We start from the raw sequence: 21,311 nt of genomic DNA, 5'->3' as shown, positions 1-21,311 counted from the left end.
TTCATTCTGCATTTTCCTTTATTCATCTGTTGGTAAACTGTGTAATTAGGTTATCAAGATTATAACTTGATTATCTAAGTGATTTTTGGGGTTCAGTTCCTGAGACTATTATGAGCCTCTGTAACTCCTTCCACTACAGCCCACAGGATGGGTATGGGGTCCACTACAGCCCACGGGATGGGTATGGGGTCCACTACAGCCCTCGGGATGGGTATGGGGTCCACTACAGCCCACGGGATGGGTATGGGGTCCACTACCACTCACAGGATGGGTATGGGGTCCACTACAGCCCTCAGGATGGGTATGGGGTCCACTACCACCCACACGATGGGTATGGGGTCCACTACAGCCCTCAGGATGGGTATGGGGTCCACTACCACCCACACGATGGGTATGGGGTCCACTACCACCCACAGGATAGGTGAACTCGCTACTATTTACGTTTTCTGTAAAAAAAATTCGTTTTCTGTATTTATTTTACAGTGTAACTAAAATAAATTTGAGTATTTTTTTAATCTAATCAAATCAAAATCAAATGTTTATTCAGGTAAAAGTACTTACATAGAGGATTCGTTACAAACATAATGTTTGATTTATAGATAGAGCTAGTACATACAATAACTAAAGTCACTAGTACGCATAGCTTTTCGGGCAGGTGATTAATGTAGCATATCAGGTAAGATGATATGTTTACCAACAGATGAAACGGTACATTGTAGCAAGGTTTTATATCAACAAATTACTACAATATAAATTAACAGAGGTAACAACTCAATTACAAATCTGCTATTAGAACAATAACAAACTCTGGCCCCAGACAGCACTCGGCGCCCTTAATTAAATCATTGAATATGTTAGATATTAAGTTACTACACATCCTCTCAAGTGTACTCTATATAATCCCAATCTTGACCTTAAAAGCTTCCTAAAAGGTTGTAACAGAACCCATGAGCACCACACCAGAAACAAATACCTATTTGATATTCCAAGAGTACGACTTAATCAAACTTGAAATGCTTTACAAATCAAGGGACCCAGAATGTGGAATGACCTTCCCAATCATGTCAAGGGGCAAGATTCACGAAGCAGTTACCCAAGTACGTACGAACGTGTACATCTTTTATCAATCTTTGACGGCTTTAGTTACATTTATTAAACAGTTTACAAGCACGAAACGTTCCCAATCAACTGTTGTTATTGTTATAAACAGCCTCCTGGTGTTTCGGAGCTCATTAACTGTTTAATAATTGCAAACTAAGCTGCCAAAGATTGAGAAAAGATGTACAGGCTCGTAAGTGCTTGCGTAACTGCTTCGTGAATCTGACTCAAAGGTTGTACCTCTCTCAACCAGTTTAAGAAAAAAACTAAGTACAGTACTACCTAATAAACTCCATGTAACCAACCTTACCCCCTAAATGTCAACCCATGTCTTGCTATTTTCAAACAATACTGTTTGTTGACTAACTTGTATAACTACTGATTTCCGCCATGTTTTTTTCACCCTTTTTCGCTTTACAACTCAATTTATGCTTTGATCTCATTTAGTATTAAGTTTTAGTCTAAATGTGTTTTCCCACACCTTGCCTGAAACGCTGTGCGTATTAATTTATTTATTTATTTATTTATTTATGCATATACAAGAATGTACATAAGAAATGTGAGGATACAATTATGGTAATTACAGTCTTGTAAAGCCACTAGCACGCGCAGCGTTTCGGGCAGAATGGCTTTAGGTATTGTATAATGGCTTTAGGTATTGTATATACTAGCTCTATTTATAAATTATGTTTGTAACTCATCTTGTATGTTTTACTTTTTACCTGAATGAACATTTGATTTGATTTGATTTGATTACACTGGTAAAGATATATGTCTTGTATTAATATACGAAAGTACTTAAGGAAATTCCTGTTTCAGTTTTCCTCCGTGGTCTGACACTGTCACATTTTTAATCACGTGTTTATTTTCGTGATATACACACATATATGTCTTAAGTACTAGTATTAGGGAAGTGGGTAGTACAAGTTACGTTTGAAGCACAAGGTAGGAAACTATGAGGATGAAATTAGGCACTCCTTGGTTGTACTTTTGAATTAGGTCTAGGTTGGACAATTTTTAATTCATCTGCAACCAGCAACCAGGAGGCCTGGTCGACGACCGGGCCGCGGGGACGCTAAGCCCCGGAAGCACCTCAAGGTAACCTCAAGGTAAAGGTATCTGGGAGTTAGTTCCATAGACTGGGTTATTTTATTTGCATTTAGTGTTTGCACAGATTTAGGTTAACTGGAGATATCAAACAGATATCTGGTGTGGTGCTCATGGGTTCTATTACACCTATCAAGTAAAAGTTTAAGATCAAGATTAGAATTTAGGAGTACGTGTAAATTACACATGAGAATGTGTGGAGTGAGAGGAGGGAATGTGAACACCTGAGAGACATCAGAAGTATGTATAGAATAATGCACCTTACATTGTTTGAGTTAGGAAAACACTATTTGTCAAATATTGATACTGTTCTTAAAAGATTTCCCCATTTTGCACCCGCAAGATAACGTAAGCTTTTAAGGGTTGATAGATGTTAATCTTCTTGTTTGAGGAGCTGTTCACTTGAGACAGTTAAGCAAGTCCCAGCTGTGTCTGGGTACAAGTGACAGGATGAACAACCCAGCGGGTTTTCTTCCTATTGGGGAGTGTTGTACATTCTGCTATGGCGGTGTGTCCACTCACAAGATGAGTGGCGCTGCCCAATACTGTCACTATGGCGGTGTGTCCACTCACAGAATGAGTGGCGCTGCCCAATACTGTCACTATGGCGGTGTGTCCACTCACAGGATGAGTGACGCTGCCCAATACTGTCACTATGGCGGTGTGTCCACTCACAGGATGAGTGACGCTGCCCAATACTGTCACTATGGCGGTGTGTCCACTCACAGGATGAGTGGCGCTGCCCAATACTGTCACTATGGCGGTGTATCCACTCACAGGATGAGTGGCGCTGCCCAATACTGTCACTATGGCGGTGTGTCCACTCACAAGATAAGTGGCGCTGCCCAATACTGTCACTATGGCGGTGTGTCCACTCACAGGATGAGTGACGCTGCCCAATACTGTCACTATGGCGGTGTGTCCACTCACAGGATGAGTGGCGCTGCCCAATACTGTCACTATGGCGGTGTGTCCACTCACAAGATGAGTGGCGCTGCCCAATACTGTCACTATGGTGGTGTATCCACTCACAAGATGAGTGGCGCTGCCCAATACTGTCACTATGGCGGTGTATCCACTCACAGGATGAGTGGCGCTGCCCAATACTGTCACTATGGCGGTGTGTCCACTCACAAGATAAGTGGCGCTGCCCAATACTGTCACTATGGCGGTGTGTCCACTCACAGGATGAGTGACGCTGCCCAATACTGTCACTATGGCGGTGTGTCCACTCACAGGATGAGTGGCGCTGCCCAATACTGTCACTATGGCGGTGTGTCCACTCACAAGATGAGTGGCGCTGCCCAATACTGTCACTATGGCGGTGTATCCACTCACAAGATGAGTGGCGCTGCCCAATACTCTCACTATGGCGGTGTATCCACTCACAGGATGAGTGGCGCTGCCCAATACTGTCACTATGGCGGTGTGTCCACTCAAAGGATGAGTGGCGCTGCCCAATACTGTCACTATGGCGGTGTATCCACTCACAGGATGAGTGGCGCTGCCCAATACTGTCACTATGGCGGTGTGTCCACTCACAAGATGAGTGGCGCTGCCCAATACTGTCACTATGGCGGTGTGTCCACTCACAGGATGAGTGACGCTGCCCAATACTGTCACTATGGCGGTGTGTCCACTCACAGGATGAGTGGCGCTGCCCAATACTGTCACTATGGCGGTGTGTCCACTCACAGGATGAGTGGCGCTGCCCAATACTGTCACTATGGCGGTGTGTCCACTCACAGGATGAGTGGCGCTGCCCAATACTGTCACTATGGCGGTGTGTCCACTCACAGGATGAGTGGCGCTGCCCAATACTGTCACTATGGCGGTGTGTCTACTCACAGGATGAGTGGCGCTGCCCAATACTGTCACTATGGCGGTGTGTCCACTCACAGGATGAGTGGCGCTGCCCAATACTGTCACTATGGCGGTGTGTCCACTCACAAGATGAGTGGCGCTGCCCAATACTGTCACTATGGCGGTGTATCCACTCACAAGATGAGTGGCGCTGCCCAATACTGTCACTATGGCGGTGTGTCTACTCACAGGATGAGTGGCGCTGCCCAATACTGTCACTATGGCGGTGTGTCCACTCACAGGATGAGTGGCGCTGCCCAATACTGTCACTATGGCGGTGTGTCCACTCACAGGATGAGTGGCGCTGCCCAATACTGTCACTATGGCGGTGTATCCACTCACAGGATGAGTGGCGCTGCCCAATACTGTCACTATGGCGGTGTGTCTACTCACAGGATGAGTGGCGCTGCCCAATACTGTCACTATGGCGGTGTATCCACTCACAGGATGAGTGGCGCTGCCCAATACTGTCACTATGGCGGTGTATCCACTCACAGGATGAGTGGCGCTGCCCAATACTGTCACTATGGCGGTGTGTCTACTCACAGGATGAGTGGCGCTGCCCAATACTGTCACTATGGCGGTGTGTCCACTCACAGGATGAGTGGCGCTGCCCAATACTGTCACTATGGCGGTGTGTCCACTCACAGGATGAGTGGCGCTGCCCAATACTGTCACTATGGCGGTGTATCCACTCACAGGATGAGTGGCGCTGCCCAATACTGTCACTATGGCGGTGTGTCCACTCACAAGATGAGTGGCGCTGCCCAATACTGTCACTATGGCGGTGTGTCCACTCACAAGATGAGTGGCGCTGCCCAATAAACTCGCCCCTCGGGGCAAAATTTAAAAAAAAAATTAAGGAGGGAGCTTTCAATGAAAAACGCCAAGCCATCGCTATACTATATAGCACTTGGAAGGGGTTAAGTTAAGGATTTGGGATGGGACGGGTGGAAGGAATGGTGCCCAACCACTTATAAATAAATAAATAAATGTTTATTCAGGTAAAGTACATACATACAACACGTTTTACAAAAATTGATAGATTTATAGATAGAGCTAGTACATACAATGCCTAAAGCAGGAAATGTAGATGTTTATCTCTCAGAATGTTTGGTAATATGTTTATTATTTGTGATGTGTATATATGTATGTATTAACACGATGTACTGAACGGGGTGAGAATAGCTTGAGCTACCTCATCCCTTTGTGTGTATTTTACCTCAGTAAACTTATTTCAATTTCAATTTCAATGCCTAAAGCCACTATTACGCAAAGCGTTTCGGGCATTTCGGACTTGGAAGGTCGGGGATTGAACGCCCTCGTCGAGGCCTAGTATTAGTGTCCCCTGAGGTAAATTAAGATAAAAGAGAGAGACATCTAGTGGCTAGAAGGAGTGTTAATGTGGTTGCCAGTTATGCATGTTATGGTGGCCGGCGGCCAGTGTCCCGCAGCTCTCAGTGACGGCCGACCACCGGGGCGACCATGGCTGCCGTGCTCGGCAATATTACCCATAAAGTGGTCTCCTCTGCCCTCTCCGTGGGCTCCAAATGTCTGCTCAAGAACACCGGCTCGGCATATTTTGCCAAGTAAGTGCAGCTGGGTCAGTAACCTGCAGGAGAGAGCTGTGTGTCTGGGATCTCTCGTGTGTTTACGGCCATCAGCTGATCCTCTCTAAAATAGCTCACGAGAATAAAAATTGAAATACGTCTTGGTATTTGCCTGATTTTACCCCTAGGGCCACCATCTACCTAGTGCCCATGACATGGATTGGAAGCCGGCGGCTTGTCAAAGGGGGCTCTCCAATATTTGTTGTCTTTTTATATGAAATTTTGTTTGCAATTGGATTTTGAAATGCAATGGTACTGTTCTATTCATCCTTGACTCTCAAACTGGAATTCCAGGCGAGACAGATGTGGTTGGGCACGTTTCCATTTACCTAGTGCCTCCAAATCCTTATCCTGATCCTAGTGCTATATACTGTAGTTGTAATTTTATGTATTTTGTATTTATTTATATATACAAGAGTTCTTACATTTTCATACACTAGTCGTTGATCCTAATATTTCTGGAATATGACCCGCCAAATCGTTTAACAACCAGGTATCCCATTCACAGCTGGGTGAACAGAGGCTACAGTTAAAAATTGACGTCCAGTAAATCCTCCCCGGCCAGGATACGAACCCAGGACAAAGCGCTTGCAAAACGCCAAGCGAGCGTCAACCCCCACACCACAGGGACTGCTAGTAGCTGCTAGTAATATTGCATACAGTAAAGGCTTGGCACTTTATCCTGATAATTTCCTCCTTCACCTAGTGCCTCGGTTCACCTAGCAGCAAATGGGTATCCGGGACTTGGTCAACAGTTGTAATTTAACTTGGGGAGTGGAGGTGGGGGAGGTCGCCGTGATTGACGAATAAAACCATTGAGTCAGATTCCAAAAAATCACTGAAAGTTTAACAAGTGTGAACTGCAGTTAAAAAGCCAACCAAATCACTAGGAATAGTCAGATGTAACTTTGATTTCAGAGAAAAGAATGTAGTTATTCAAGTGTAAAACTCACTGGTGCACTTGGATTATTGTATCAAAGCATGCGAGCCTCGTGTTCAGAGAGACGGCTGCTTTGGAGAAAGTTCAATACCGGGCATCACAAATTTATTTATTTATTTATTTATTTATTTATTTATTTATTTATATACAAGAAGGTACACCTACATTGGGTTTGTGAGAATACATAGCATAGTATTTACAATCTTGTAAAGCCACTAGTACGCGCAGCGTTTCGGGCAGGTCCTTAATCTAACGGATAATTTTAAGTTGGTAAATTCTAGCAGAATTAATAAAATAAGGTACATTGCAAGAAATAAATGAGATGAGAGAGATTAGTAAGTATATTAAAGCACATTGGTATATTAAAGCTCTGATTGATTACATTGACAACTTGATTGGTAATTTAAGCAAGATTAAGTCACCGTACAGCAGATTGACAGTACATATAAGAAGACAGCAATGATCACAATGGTAAAGATGTTCGGATTGGGTACATAAAGATTGGGTAGCAATAGATACAGTGCAATTTTAAAGCAAAAGGTAAAAAACTATGAACATGAAATTAGGTACCTTTTAGATTTGTTTTTGAATGATGCAAAAGTTGGACAGCTTTTCAATTCATTAGGGAGTGAGTTCCATAGACTGGGTCCCTTTATTTTCATATTGTTTACACAGATTAAGTTTGACTCTGGGGATATCAAAGAGAGATTTATTTCTGGTGTAGTGATAATGGGTCCTATTACATCTGTCGTGAGAGTTTCAGAGCATGGTTTGCATTTAAGAACATGATTTTGTAAATGTAATTGACAAAAGAAAATTTATGGAGTGAGATTATGTTTAGCATGTTTAGGGAGTTAAACAAGGGGGCTGAGTGTTGTCTGAAAGCAGAGAGATGAGAGCAGAGTTAGGTACATAATATCTGATTTTGGAGAGTATCCCAACAGCTTTTAGAGACTTTCTTAGTTGTGTGTTGTATGTGGGTGCTGAAGTTGAGTCTCTTGTATAGGAATAGGCCAAGAAACTTGCCATCATTTTTATTGCTAATGTTTACATTATCTATCTGAAGTTGAATTGCATTTGTAGATCTGCTTCCAAATAAGATGTAGTAGGTCTTTTCTATGTTAAGTGTTAGTTTGTTGGTTGACATCCATAAGTGGCAAACATCCAAATAATTCCTGAACTAAGATGACTCGTACCAGTAATGATTGAGGGTCTCGGCTAACAGCACTGCAAACCAGACATGACAGGTCTGATCTTATAGAAACTTTTAAACTATTAAACAACTTGGAGGATATTGATCCAGACAACTTCTTCATAAGGTCAGATGTAACACAAACAAGGAGCAACGGTTTCAAGCTCGACAGTCCACAATGTAGGAGTGATAAATTATCAATCCATTTCCAATGGTTAATTGGATTTTGAATATAAAATTTTCCTGCTGTTACTGTATACATAATTTATTATGATTAGTAGTACCAGTACTAACATTACTGAAGAGTACATTAAAACTTTAATTTTCTTGTACATTTTTCAATAACGTACATTTGGTATGAAGGAAGCTCATGTGCGAGTGTGTTTCAGCCCTGTTCGAGGTGGAGCCAAGTGGTACCCTGATGCAGAATGGCTGAAACAGTTTTCAGGCCCAGTGATGGTCCCATACGAAGGTATGAATATGGAAATGACGTCGTGGAATGCCAGGTTAGCACCCGTTGAAAAGAAAGTCCGTAATGTGACCATTAACTTTGGACCCCAGCACCCAGCGGCCCACGGAGTGCTGCGGCTAGTGCTGGAGCTAGATGGTGAGGTGAGTTACTCTATACTCTGGTCTTCTGGTAGAATAGAAGCTGGTTATATGCTGTAATTCTTTTTATCCCCCATTACTTTAAGCTAAGTAAAAAGATTTGTACAAACAAAAATGTATTGGGTTTATTATATTGTAGCATTGTAGGATTTAACATATAAACAGATGAAAGTATTGTATTAATACTTGTAGTGTAGTGGTCGACAAGAATTCATGTGCACCTTAGGGACAATTGTGAAAAAATTGGGAGATACTGTATATGAAAAATGTAATTTTCTCAGAAGATGGGTACTAGCTAAAAAATTGTGAGCAGAACCATGAATTAAATGCAATACAGTACTACATTAGCTCATAAAAGTTATGCTTCCACTCAAAAATTTGTTTGCGTAATGTATGTAGGTGTTTATACAGTCAACTAGTAGTATGCATCCATCAGTCTTGGGAGACTATGGAGTGGCCTCTCCGGGGTGCAAAGCCAGGATAGGTTGATATGGGGCAGAAGCTGTTACCCATGCAGCAGGTCCCCCTGCATATAGCATTTATACCCCCCTTTCCCATTTGTAGTCACAAATAATGAAGTTGGTAATTCTAAAACCAGCAATGTTGTTCTTACCTATCAGTGACTACAGGGGGAAGAGATTTAGCTCTTTATGCTGTTCATACGTTGTGTGCTAATTATTCCTCTCAACATTAAAGTGTTTATTTCGTTTCTTTTAAAGTTGTGAATTGAATTGGCTTCAACAACCTCTTCCTTCAATGTATTCTGCTTCATGCATTTAATGGTCCTCACCTTTATAACGTGTTTCTTCAATAATTTATTACATGAAATAAATACCCAGTAGATGGAAAATAAATGTAAATCGGTAGTGGTTGCCATTACTCCCTCAGTTCTTGTACATTTAGTATCACTTAGAAATATTGTTTGTTTAAATATTAATATACAGTGCTTTGTCATGAGCTTGAATGTGGTATGTTTATCTAGTGATCTGTTGGTTGGGAGAAAGACCAGTCAAGCCACTACCTACTCTCCTTCATTTCTTACACACATGGCATAGATTTCATATTTCATTAATAAGATTGCTTTGATAGGCTTATGCAGTGGTAAGATTACTCTTGTGCTGAGGAGGAAGGAGCAGGGAACAAAACATGGTACCCAATTTCTATTGTAAATAGCTTATATACAGGAAAGGTGATTTGTGAATACCATGTCAGCCACTGTAGGACGACCAAACCACACACCAAAAAGCGAAAAAATTACACCATTTCAATCCATTCTGAACCAGTATCATGTGACTTGATAATGGTCCAGGGCAGACCAAAATGTCGTCATTTCTTCTTTCTGTGTGATTTGGTCATCGTATCTTCAGCCATGTTATTGTGACTCGGCTCCAGATAAAGAAAAAATCATTAGCACTATTTGTAGTGTGTGTATATGTGGCATTGTAATCTTTGGACCTGATGACTCCTCCCTGCTCACTTCCCACAGTACTAATGACTGGAAGACATTGATGACTTTCCATTCATCTGGGCTCTAGGAGACTCGAACAAATGATGACTATGCATTGATAACTATGTTGCAGTCATCGGTGTCTTCCAGTGGTACCACATATTGTTTCCAATTTTTTCTATGGCTGTACACCTGTTCACTTCGACCACAACTGTGTGATTTGTACAAGTCACTTACAAATACAATCCAAATCTGCATTTAGATTATACAGTATTATAAGGATTGTGTTCTGGTATTACTAGGACATTTTCTTGTGTATATGTAATGAAATTTTGTGTAAACTAGCTTAGTTATATATGTTTTGATTAAACATTTGCAGATTTCCAATTGCTGCCACATTCCTTAGCACTAAAATATGCCATAATTAAAGTTTCGATGCACAAATTTGTTAACAAAAGTTCTCAAGTTCCTAACAATAACTTTTAATCACTGTATACTAGTCACTTTACATGTCTTTAGCACACGGTGTTGGCCTCTTGACCGGGGAAATATACCATACCTGTAATGCTTTGTTTGATCACATTTATATAAGAGAAAATCTGTTCAAGGTTGGGGACCAGATGCTTGGGGTGAGCCTTGCCAAATTTTGCAGGGTGACTGTGCTTTGTCTGGGAATGGTCATAAGACAGGTCAAGGCTGAATCCCACGACTTTTGCTCCCCCATTGCACGAAATGGCAAATTACTCGCTTATTTCCAATCTCGCTAAATACCGGACTCCTGTTGATTCATCCAACATTATTTTCTACATTATTAAATTTTAGTTTCTCTTATGTAGGTTATTGACAAATTGAGTGTATAGGGAAAATGGTTACAGGGATGCAGGGAAGGTAGTGAGGGGGTGCAGAAGAGTAGGGAAGGTGGTGAGGTTATCTTCTTGAGGTTATCTTGAGATGATTTCGGGGCTTTAGTGTCCCCGCGGCCCGGTCCTCGACCAGGCCTCCACCCCCAGGAAGCAGCCCGTGACAGCTGACTAACACCCAGGTACCTATTTTACTGCTAGTTAACAGGGGCATAGGGTGAAAGAAACTCTGCCCATTGTTTCTCGCCGGCGCCCGGGATCGAACCCAGGATCACAAGTCCAGCGTGCTGTCCGCTCGGCCGACTGGCTCCCCCGACCTGAGGGGGAGGAAAGTTTTATAAATGGGGAACTGAGTGGTACTCGCCTAGTTGTGCTTGCGGGAGTTGCGCTTCGGCTCTTTGGTCTTCCCCAGTGGTACCTGGGTAGTGATGATGGTTAGAGGGAAGGTAGAGAATTATCAGGGGGAAAGTGCCAAGCCATTATGACTATATAGCACTTGGAATGGGTCAGGATAACCATTTGGGATGGGACGGCGGGAGGAATGGTGCCCAACCACTTGGATAGTCGGGGGATTGAATGCTGACCTGCATGAAGCGAGATTGTCTCTCCCATCCAGCCCAAGTGGAAGGTGTGAAGACAGTATTTAATGAGGATGGATGAGCGTAGTGTAGATGGTTACAATGAGGAAGATGGTGTGTAGTGTAGATGGTTACAATGAGGAAGATAGTGTGTAGTGTAGATGGCTACAGTGAGGAAGATAGTGTGTTGTGTAGATGGTTACAATGAGGAAGGTAGTGTGCATTGTAGATGGTTACAATGAGGAAGATAGTGTGTAGTGTAGATGGTTACAATGAGGAAGATACTGTGTAGTGTAGATGGTTACAATGAGGAAGATAGTGTGCAGTGTAGATGGTTACAATGAGGAAGATAGTGTGTAGTGTAGATGGTTACAGTGAGGAAGATAGTGTGTAGTGTAGATGGCTACAATGAGGAAGATAGTGTGTAGTGAAGATGTCCTCTTACCCGAGCAATGCCAGGTACCCCCTCTAGCAAATTAAAATTATAAATATACAGCGTCGGCTTACTAAAGATAACTGGTCACCACTCAAAAAGATAACCCCATTGTATTCTTGATTAAAGAGATGGTATAATGGCTAAGAGTTTTTCTTGCATTTACATCCTGGTATAAAAATATAATTTTGGGTTATGTATTGACAGACTGTGGCTCGTGCTGACCCTCACATAGGATTGCTGCACCGTGGGACAGAGAAGCTTATCGAATACAAGACTTACACACAGGCTCTGCCTTACTTTGATCGGCTAGACTATGTATCTATGATGTGCAATGAACAAGCCTTTGCTCTGGCTGTGGAAAAGCTTTTAGGTTTGGAAGCTCCAATCAGAGCCAAATATATTCGCAGTAAGTTTGTAAATTTCTTGGTATTTATTGTACCCAGTTAACAGCATCTTTTACTTAGCTTTACACATTATATAAAGAACTTGTCGGGCCTCCATAGTTCCCTGTGGTTTCATTTATGAAGGTGGCAAGTGGTAATTGTGTAACGTGTTGCTTCTGAACCTTTAACTGCCATCTCTTAAACTATGAAGTTTTCATCATCTGCATGGAACATGTTCTTATAAAACTATCACGTCATAATTTCCAAATATGTTATGGCTGCCGAAATTCTTCACCATTAACAATTCCCTTTCATAGCACGTAGACATTGTCATCATCAGAATAAGAAGCTTAATCCATAACAACCAATACATGTCATTACAATACTGGCTGGACTGTGGCAAGCTAAACAAAATTTACATTTTAGGTTTAGAGGGAGAGAACATTTAGCTAATAATTGCAAGATAATTTGTAAAGAGAGTGAAGTTTAATGCTGGAGCAGTAAGACATATTTGGTCTAACAAAGGTTGTGAACAATTTCTTTAGTATTTCACCATCCATTTATTTAGAAGCAATTCTGAAATTTGAAAGCATAGCATAGGCTCCTCGCACAATGTTCTTTAGGTCCTTGGGTGACAGTTTTCTGTCCAGAACCACCCCACACTCTCTCTTTGTCAGAGGTCTTTAAAACCCTTTTCATATAATTTGTAGGTTGCATGTGAATTCTTTAAATTCCATCTGCCAAGTGATGCATTATTCACTTTTGTCCAGGTCATCTTGAAGGACATGTCAATCATGTAAGTCTCTTGTCTTTCCTAAGAGCTTAGCATTATTAGCAGACATGTTCATATAAGTCTGTTCAATTAATATGAAATGTGTGTATAATTACACACTCGTTCCCTGTGTGTAATTACCTAAGTGTAGTTACGGAATGAAAGCTATGCTTGTGTCCCGTCTTCCAGTACTGTCATATAACACTTTGAAGCTACTGATGGTAGCGATGCTACTATGGTGGGGGGGGGGGTGTTTTATGTATATGTGTATGTATACTTGTATCTCTTTTTATGCAGTGTAAAACTATTAATTATTTACTGTACAGTATTGTATTTGTGTAATCTTTTAAATATACAGTACAGTACTGATATTATTTTTTTTATTATGTGTATACTATATTATCAAATGTTTGACTTGCAGCTATGTTTGGTGAATTGACACGCATCTTGAACCACTGCATGTTCTTGGGAACTCACGCATTGGATGTTGGAGCACTAACTCCATTCCTGTGGCTGTTTGAGGAGCGTGAGAAGATGATGGAGTTTTATGAGCGAGCTTCTGGGGCTCGTCTCCATGCTGCATATGTTCGACCAGGAGGCGTGGCCATTGTAAGTGACTCATTTGATTCATGTTTTGTTTATCCTGTCACCTAATATATGATCTGAGTGTGAGTACTTCAATAGCCTCATTTCCATAGTGCATTAATTTTGGTTCTTTCAACCTCTGTGAAAATTTTTAGCATTTACATTAGAATGGTTTGAAGAAAAATTTTCTTATAATACACACTTAAGATGGCACATTTTTGCAATTAAGGCCTGACAAATTCTCATCCCATCTTTATATTTTCAAATGGATGTGTAATCAAAAGAGGAGGAAGACAGTATACTGTAGATATATTGATAAATGTTGTAGTTATGTATTTTGTCTATATGGATACATATGGATATATGTATCATATGGATACATGGATATACAGCAATGGACTCAATAACAGTCTGGAGCTAAGCCTCTTTGAATTTGCTATATTAAAGTGCACATGGTGTTAATGAAGTAAAATATAAAGCAGAGTAGTAGTGTACCACACATAGCAGACACTGATTCACAGCAAGTGAAATATAATGGGTTGACTAGGAGAAATACTTAGTGTGTGGACACACTTGAGTGGCTGATAAAAATTAAGATCTTTTTAAAATGATTTATAAATGTCTTTGGCATATGCTAAGCTTATTTATTTTATTTATTTATTTATTTATTTATTTATTTATTTATATACAAGAAAATATATTGGATTTATGAGAGTACAGAGACGAAGTTTTACATTCTAGTAAAGCCACAAGCACGCGTAGCGTTTCGGGCAGAATTTTTAATGATGCATACCATTGCTTAAAATATTACAGTACTAACCTTTTGGTTAAACACAATCCTTGTCAAATCCAGAAACATCTCAATTTCCTTTCCCATTTTTCTTTATTCCTAGTTTTTTAATTACCAGAAATTTTTAGAAAAGATCATTTGAAGGTTAGGTAAGTTAGGACCTGTGAGTTTGCTATCCTTCAGATAATGGGATGTAGTTTCACACACTTGTACCGTTTTATTTTCCTGCATAAGATTGTTTGTGTGCCTCAATAAAAACTTTTAGTAGTAGTAGTAGTAGCTGACATCCATCAGTCTCAGGAGACTATGGAGTTGCACTCTGGTGTCAGCCTGGTCTGGAGTGGTCTCACCAGGGCGCAAAGCCAGGGTAGGTTGATTCGGAGGGAGAAGCTGTTACCCAGGCAGCAAGTCCCCCTTCTCCACGGCGCTGAAAGGGGGGATTCTTGAGATTATCTTGAGATGATTTTGGGGCTTTTTTTTTTTTTTTTTTTAGTGTCCCCGCGGCTCAGTCCTCGACCAGGCCTCCACCCCCCAGGAAGCAGCCTGTGACAGCTATCACCCAGGTACCTATTTTACTGGTAGGTAACAGGGGCATAGGATGAAAGAAACTCTGCCCATTGTTTCTCGCCGGCGCCTGGGATCGAACCCAGGACCACAGGATCACAAGTCCAGCGTGCTGTCCGCTCGGCCGACCGGCTCCTTAACCGACCTGGGACCTGGGAATTTTTAACACCTCTAACATCTGCTGGTTACCCCATAATTCCCACAATTCTGTTCTCACTGGTTTAAATAGGACATCCCTATTGGCCTGATGGATGATATCTACGAGTTCATCAGCAAGTTTGGCGAGCGCCTTGATGAGGTGGAGGATGTACTCACTAGCAATCGTATTTGGAAACAACGAACAATTGGTATTGGAACCGTTTCTGCTGAAGATGCTCTTAACTATGGTTTTAGGTAGGTTTTCGTTGTTTATTTTGTTTTGTCATGAACTGAGAATAGTTTTACACAAATTTTCTTGAAATTTAGTACGGTGCTCTGGAAGGAATTTGTGATCCCTGCTTCCCAATCCTGGATGTAATAAGGCAACCATTCCTTATTAGTGAAATTGTTTACAATATTAAAGCAAAACTGTTCTTGTGTATACAGTAATTGTAATATTAACAATAACAGCATCACTAACAATTTTATCTGTAGCCGACTAATTTTCCGCTGCATTGCTTTATCATTTTCACTTTCAGCATAATGGGCAAAGCTCTAAAGTTTAACCATTAAAATACCGTATAGTACAGGTATGACAATTATTTCCCTACTCGCTATATATATATATATAGTGCACATTTACCTTTCTTTCTCTTTTCTCTCTCTTTCTGTTCATTATCTTCTCCTACGTTCCCTCGTTTTCCTCTTCTCATTATTTTCTCCTTCTCTTTCGGGGGTTATAATAGGAACTGCCTCGTATGGGTCAATAGGCCCTCTGCAGTTCCTACTACCAGTCCATCTACTACACCTTACTTTGCTCCTCATCTCTCGTGCCTATTTATTGCCTGTCTCTTCTTCATCACAATCGACTTGTGAATGGTCCAGGACAGACTGAAACAGCGTCGTCCCTTCACATTCTAGTGTGTGGTCTGGTCATCATACTTTAGCCACGTTATTGTCTCATCGCCTGCACATGATACTTTTCGGAACATCACTTGTCACTTGACTAATTTCTTGAAAATTAATCGGAAAATGAATTGTCAATTATGTCAAAATACACTTCTTGTATTTTGATGTAAAATGGTGATAGATGGCATAATGATTTCAATGAAATACAGTATCAAGAAACTAGTGGAAAAATGACTTGAGTGCCAATGACAAAACATATATATCTTTGACTGAAAACAAATAATCAGACCGTTCAAATACAATAATGAATGGTGGAACGGCGCCACTATATACATTGCCTCAATTTTCCAAGTTGTCTAATGCTACATATAGTACAGTACTGTATATAATTACAAGAGCAAAAATAATCAGAGGAAGAAATTGACTCGATAAAATATGCTATAATGTTTGTAAATTGATACTAGCATGCATAATTATATACATACAATACCTGTGCTGTGAAAGATTTGCACTGAATTGTCTTCAATGCACAAGACACAATAACTTTTACGAGTTATGTACAGCAAAAAAGCATTTTAAATAAGATAATTAGTGAAAGATATTGAGGTATGAGTTGTGACGAGAGAAGTGTTTTGCACCGTTACCAGTAGGCAGTGATTGGTCCTACTGGCTGGATCAGAATTGTAATACTATAGGCCTATTGACTCCTATACCCAGAACGTTTGATTTATTTTCTTGGTTAAGAGCTACTATTCAACACAAATAACAAGTCTTGCGGTGCCTTCACTTAGCAGTAATTACCATTTTCTAATATTTTTTTCAAAGACTCAAGAATTATGAACTCTGAAAAGATATTTATTTGGTAAATTGAGAGCTTTTTGGTCATCCAGACACCTGTTCCTGAAACCAAGACTTGTTCCTTTGGCAAACCGTTTCCAGAGCATCGAGGTTTCCACGCTAAATTTCAAATGTAGATAGAGCCCAAAAGAATCTCAGGAATCAAGTTTATTGACAGTTGAAAAGTGGGACCAAGAGCTGAAGCTCAACCCTTGCAAGCACAACTATGCGAGTACTAAAGAGTACTGTACTGTAGCATGATCTGGACTTTATCTCATTGTAAAGACAGTGTTTAGAACTGACTTAAGTACCATACTGGAGAAGCTTTGATACCAGGATATAATTAAATTAAGGCCATCAAATGACCTAAAATTTTATTTTTGTATAATTAAACAAAACAGTATATCGTAAAATACATTGAAGATTTGAATCCCTGACTTATGATCATGAATTAGGCAAAGCTCATGTTCATTATAATAATGTAATGATTATGTATTAATTTGCCTTAACTTCTCGGTTTTCATTGTAATGTTAGGGGGGCCACTGCTATTATGGCAAGTTAACACCTGGAGAAAACCTGTGTTAGAAACCTATGTTTTCTTTGTGAAAGCTTTTTAACAGCAGCACCTTGATGGGAGTCTTTATTATTATGCAATATTTCTTAAGATTTAAATGGGTGAATTTTCTCTAAAGCTCGTTAATAATTTGAGTAAGAATTTATTTCTGCATTTTTGGCTGCCTTGTTTATATAACAATACAGTAGCATCTTCCCAAGTTATTATAGCAGCTTGAAAGTGCTTGTTAAATAGTTTTCCTATATAATCTTGTGTAATTTGTCACCATAATTAAGAAATAATTTTGTATTTTGTATTGTCAGTGGTGTGATGCTGCGAGGATCTGGCATCAAGTGGGATTTGCGGAAGACTCAGCCTTATGATGCGTATGACCTAGTTGAATTTGATGTCCCAGTGGGAAAGAATGGAGACACGTACGACAGGTATCGTAAAAAAATAAAATTACTCTAGTATGGTATAATTTTTTTTTTCATAACCTATGTTTATTACCAATTTTACAGAATTGGGAAGGACTTGTTGGGATGGGATGGAAAAATGTTTAAGGAAAAGAAATGCATGAACACTGATAACTAACCTTCCATACTAGAGTACAAATTATACTGCATTATAATAGGATATAATGTGCTATAATTCTATAATTCCATAATATAATTCTATAATTCTATAATTCTATAATATAATAGTGCTATAATTCCCTCCGTCCAGTCAGTGCTGGTGTTTGCTCCTCCTCTCCAGTGGGGGAGTGTAACTCCTGTTTGAAGCCTTGAGGTTACCTTGAGGTGATTTCGGGGCTTAGTGACCCCACGGCCCGGTTGTCGACCAGGCCTTTCCATACAAGGCCAGGCCCTTCCATATTAACCATGGAATGATATCATACCATACTAGAGCTTGGTAACCTTTTCCTTTTCTTGGTTTAGGAAAGGTTCTGGCCTAAGCATAGTTAAGAGAATTCAGTCCCCATAAGCATTTGACATCTTTAGGTTTTGTTTTCAGACAGGATAGCACATAAAATTGCCATAATGTTTTGTATAGTATATAAATTTTGGTGTATCCAGGTACTTGATACGTGTTGAGGAGATGCGACAATCCCTGCGCATTATTGAGCAGTGCATCAACAACATGCCTCCGGGTGAAATACGTGTGGATGATGCTAAGGTTGCTCCACCATCAAGGGCTGAAATGAAGGTATGCACTTTAAATTAATTTATTATATAATTTTTTTCTGGGGGATGTGGGGCATCTACAGTATTTGAAAGTAATAATCTTGCTGCTTTTATTAGAAGTAAAAAAGTAGAGGGCAAGAGAAAAATAAGTATTGCTTCAGCAACCTGCTTGGTGTCCCTTCTTTCCTATAATCATTAAATGAGGTTTTGAAGCTTCCAGTCCTTTTGGCATAGACTATCATCTTATTTGATTTATTCCATCCATCACTGGAAAATAAATTACCAGTATGTAATCTATTTAGTTTCGTTTTTTTTTTTTTTAACTTTAATCTATGGTACTACTACTACAGTATCTTATTTTCAATGCTGCATAATTTCCTATCCATATTTCTTCTTTCTCCATAAGCCTTTCAATGTAGTGATTTCATATTAACCATCAAACAGCACAGCAGTCATTTTTATGCAGTACACCCCCCCCCCCCAAAATATATTGTAGATACGCATCACCGTGCCCCAATTTCTCTTTTCTGCTTTTGAGTCTTGGTTATTTAGTTACATTCCCCCCCCTTCCTGATTCTTCTATAGTTTTGTTGTTGATTCAATTTTCAATTTTCAATTTTGTTGTTGATTCCTTGCACTACACGTATAATTGTATCCAAATTTTCCCTTGTGTAGCTCTTTGTCCTTGATGTCTTGTGTACTTTTTACCCGTTTCTTTCTAATTTTGTCTCGGATATTCATCTAGCCGCTGTAATTTGTGGCTTCTCAACTGCCTTCTTAATTAAGAATTATGCTAACATAAACCATATGTTAGCTGATATTGTGGCCATCATTAGTACTCTGGATATTGTATTCGGAGAAGTTGATCGTTGGAGAGAATGGTTAGGGTGTTTTCTTGTGGGAAAAAGAATTTATCTTGATTTTCTGGTTATGCAAATTTTACAATTAATAAACTACTATATTTACATTTCAGACTTCAATGGAGGCACTTATTCATCACTTCAAGGTGTTCACTCAGGGCTACCAAGTCCCTCCCGGTGCCACCTTCACAGTTGTTGAAGCTCCAAAGGGTGAATTTGGTGTCTACCTGGTTTCTGATGGATCATCAAAACCCTACAGGTAAATCCTTGACATAATTTTTTAATTATCAGGGAAAGTGCCAAACCATTACAACTTTATAGCACTGGGAAGGGGTCGGGATAAGGATTTGGGATGGTGCCTAAACACCTGGATGGTCGGGGATTGAACGCCGACCTGCATGAAGCGAGATCGTCGCTCTACCGTCCAGTCAAAGTGGCTGGACATCCTTGACATAGAAAACAATTTAAATGTGCTGTGCATCATATTGATATTAGCTTTTCCTCATTTGGAGCCATGCTTTTTTCCCCAAGCACAGTTCACCAAGTGTTCTATAGTCATGTTTCAGTATAGCTAGTTACTGCTGGGAACAGAGGCAAATGGAATGAAAGTATCTAGTCTTTCATTCCTGGTCAGGATTCTAACACAAGAGGACTTGGGTTAGAATCCACTTGGGTCATGACCAGCATTTTGTTTAATACATTTTGAAATCTTGTTTCTTTTGGAAACCCCTTTTCTTGACAAGCTGGTCTAGTGGATTTTCATCAGGCATTTAAGCAATTTTGTTGTCTAAGGCTGAGGGAGTTTACAGCTAGAATTCCATTTATGTACTCGTGTAGCTAAATAGATTTATTACTTCAGAAGTTTCTTTTTTCCTTTTAACATTTTTGAGGTTTTTTCCTCAAAAACCTTTCAGCCTCTGATAGCCACCTGTGTGTTGATTTCCAGAGTATAAACAATCATATTTTGTGAATTTCAAAGGTGGTTAAGGCTGCCTAAAGTTCTGGGTTATGTAGGGAGTTGAGGTGTTTACCCGAGAGACTGCAAGCAATGAGAGCAGCAATTAAGTAAACTAGGGTATACAGGACTTGGAATGGACCGAGTATGATAAAAATACTTCTATGACAATAGAAAAGTAATGCATTCAAGAAATACATGCAAGACCTTGGAAAGAAGCACGTGAAAGTATTATGTACAGTGCTGTATTATTAGTTTTAATTTTATGGTTCTGTCATTGTACCCATCACTGCTGCATTCATATTTTGTAATTTTATTTTTCAGATGCAAGATCAAAGCACCAGGCTTTGCTCATCTAGCTGGATGTGATATGGTTGGGAAAAACCATATGTTGGCTGATATTGTGGCCATCATTGGTACTCTGGATATTGTATTCGGAGAAGTTGATCGTTAAAGAGAATATATTTGCTAAATTGGTAGTGACGTAACTATAATTTATGAACCAATGATAAAACTTGAGTGCTAGTTATGATTTAGACATTGAGAAATTTCACAATTAGTATGAAAATTTATGGATAGCTTTACCTGAACGTAACATAAGCTAGTTTCAGATGTACAGTTATTTTACATTAATGTTCATGTATGTACATATTTTGAATGAAAAGTTCCAAGACATGTAATAAAAGGTAAAACAATGATATCTTACATTTGTCAATGAGATAACCTTGTGTGTAATTCCACAACCTGTCCTTGGTATACCATAGTACTTATGTCACACAATGCTCATAGTTCCTATGCTGCTAATGTTCATAGTTTCCCTGGGGATTTACAGTTATTAGCCATCACCAGGCACCAAGCCTTCCTCACTTACCGGACCGCCGTGATCGCTACTGTCTTCGCTATCTTGCACGGTCCTTGCAACATCCTTCCTCTCGCCTCTGTCGTGCTTTAACTTTTGCCCTTCCTGCGGTTCCTGTTCCTCTTCACCACCTCCCTCTTTCTGTCCAGTTATCTCGCTTACAGGATTCTCTTTGTTTGTA

At 40.1% G+C, this 21,311-nt stretch overlaps 1 protein-coding gene across 1 annotated transcript; it reads left to right on the top strand.

Annotated features, from left to right (window-relative positions):
• The first annotated feature begins 5,497 nt into the window (after window positions 1-5,497).
• Window positions 5,498-20,971, top strand: ND-49 (NADH dehydrogenase (ubiquinone) 49 kDa subunit). The gene is made up of 9 exons (XM_045728424.2): window positions 5,498-5,657; window positions 8,200-8,422; window positions 11,945-12,146; window positions 13,317-13,504; window positions 15,064-15,227; window positions 17,596-17,715; window positions 18,349-18,478; window positions 19,430-19,575; window positions 20,596-20,971. Exons 1-9 carry the CDS (start codon window positions 5,554-5,556, stop codon window positions 20,723-20,725), a joined length of 1,407 nt encoding a protein of 468 aa, XP_045584380.1. The 5' UTR covers window positions 5,498-5,553; the 3' UTR covers window positions 20,726-20,971.
• The last annotated feature ends 340 nt before the right edge of the window (window positions 20,972-21,311 follow it).

This window comes from Procambarus clarkii, chromosome 85 (assembly GCF_040958095.1).
Source record: "Procambarus clarkii isolate CNS0578487 chromosome 85, FALCON_Pclarkii_2.0, whole genome shotgun sequence".
NCBI classification, from domain to species: Eukaryota; Metazoa; Arthropoda; class Malacostraca; order Decapoda; family Cambaridae; genus Procambarus; species Procambarus clarkii.
The sequence above is the reverse complement of the archived record's forward strand: the minus strand, read 5'-3'. Positions and strand labels throughout refer to the sequence as shown.

Coding starts and splice junctions, on each gene's coding strand:
- ND-49 (XM_045728424.2), top strand. CDS start 5,554: ATGGCTGCCGTGCTCGGCAATATTACCCATAAAGTGGTCTCCTCTGCC. Junction 5,658..8,199: donor GGCTCGGCATATTTTGCCAA/GTAAGTGCAGCT, acceptor AGTGTGTTTCAG/CCCTGTTCGAGGTGGAGCCA. Junction 19,576..20,595: donor GGATCATCAAAACCCTACAG/GTAAATCCTTGA, acceptor TTTATTTTTCAG/ATGCAAGATCAAAGCACCAG.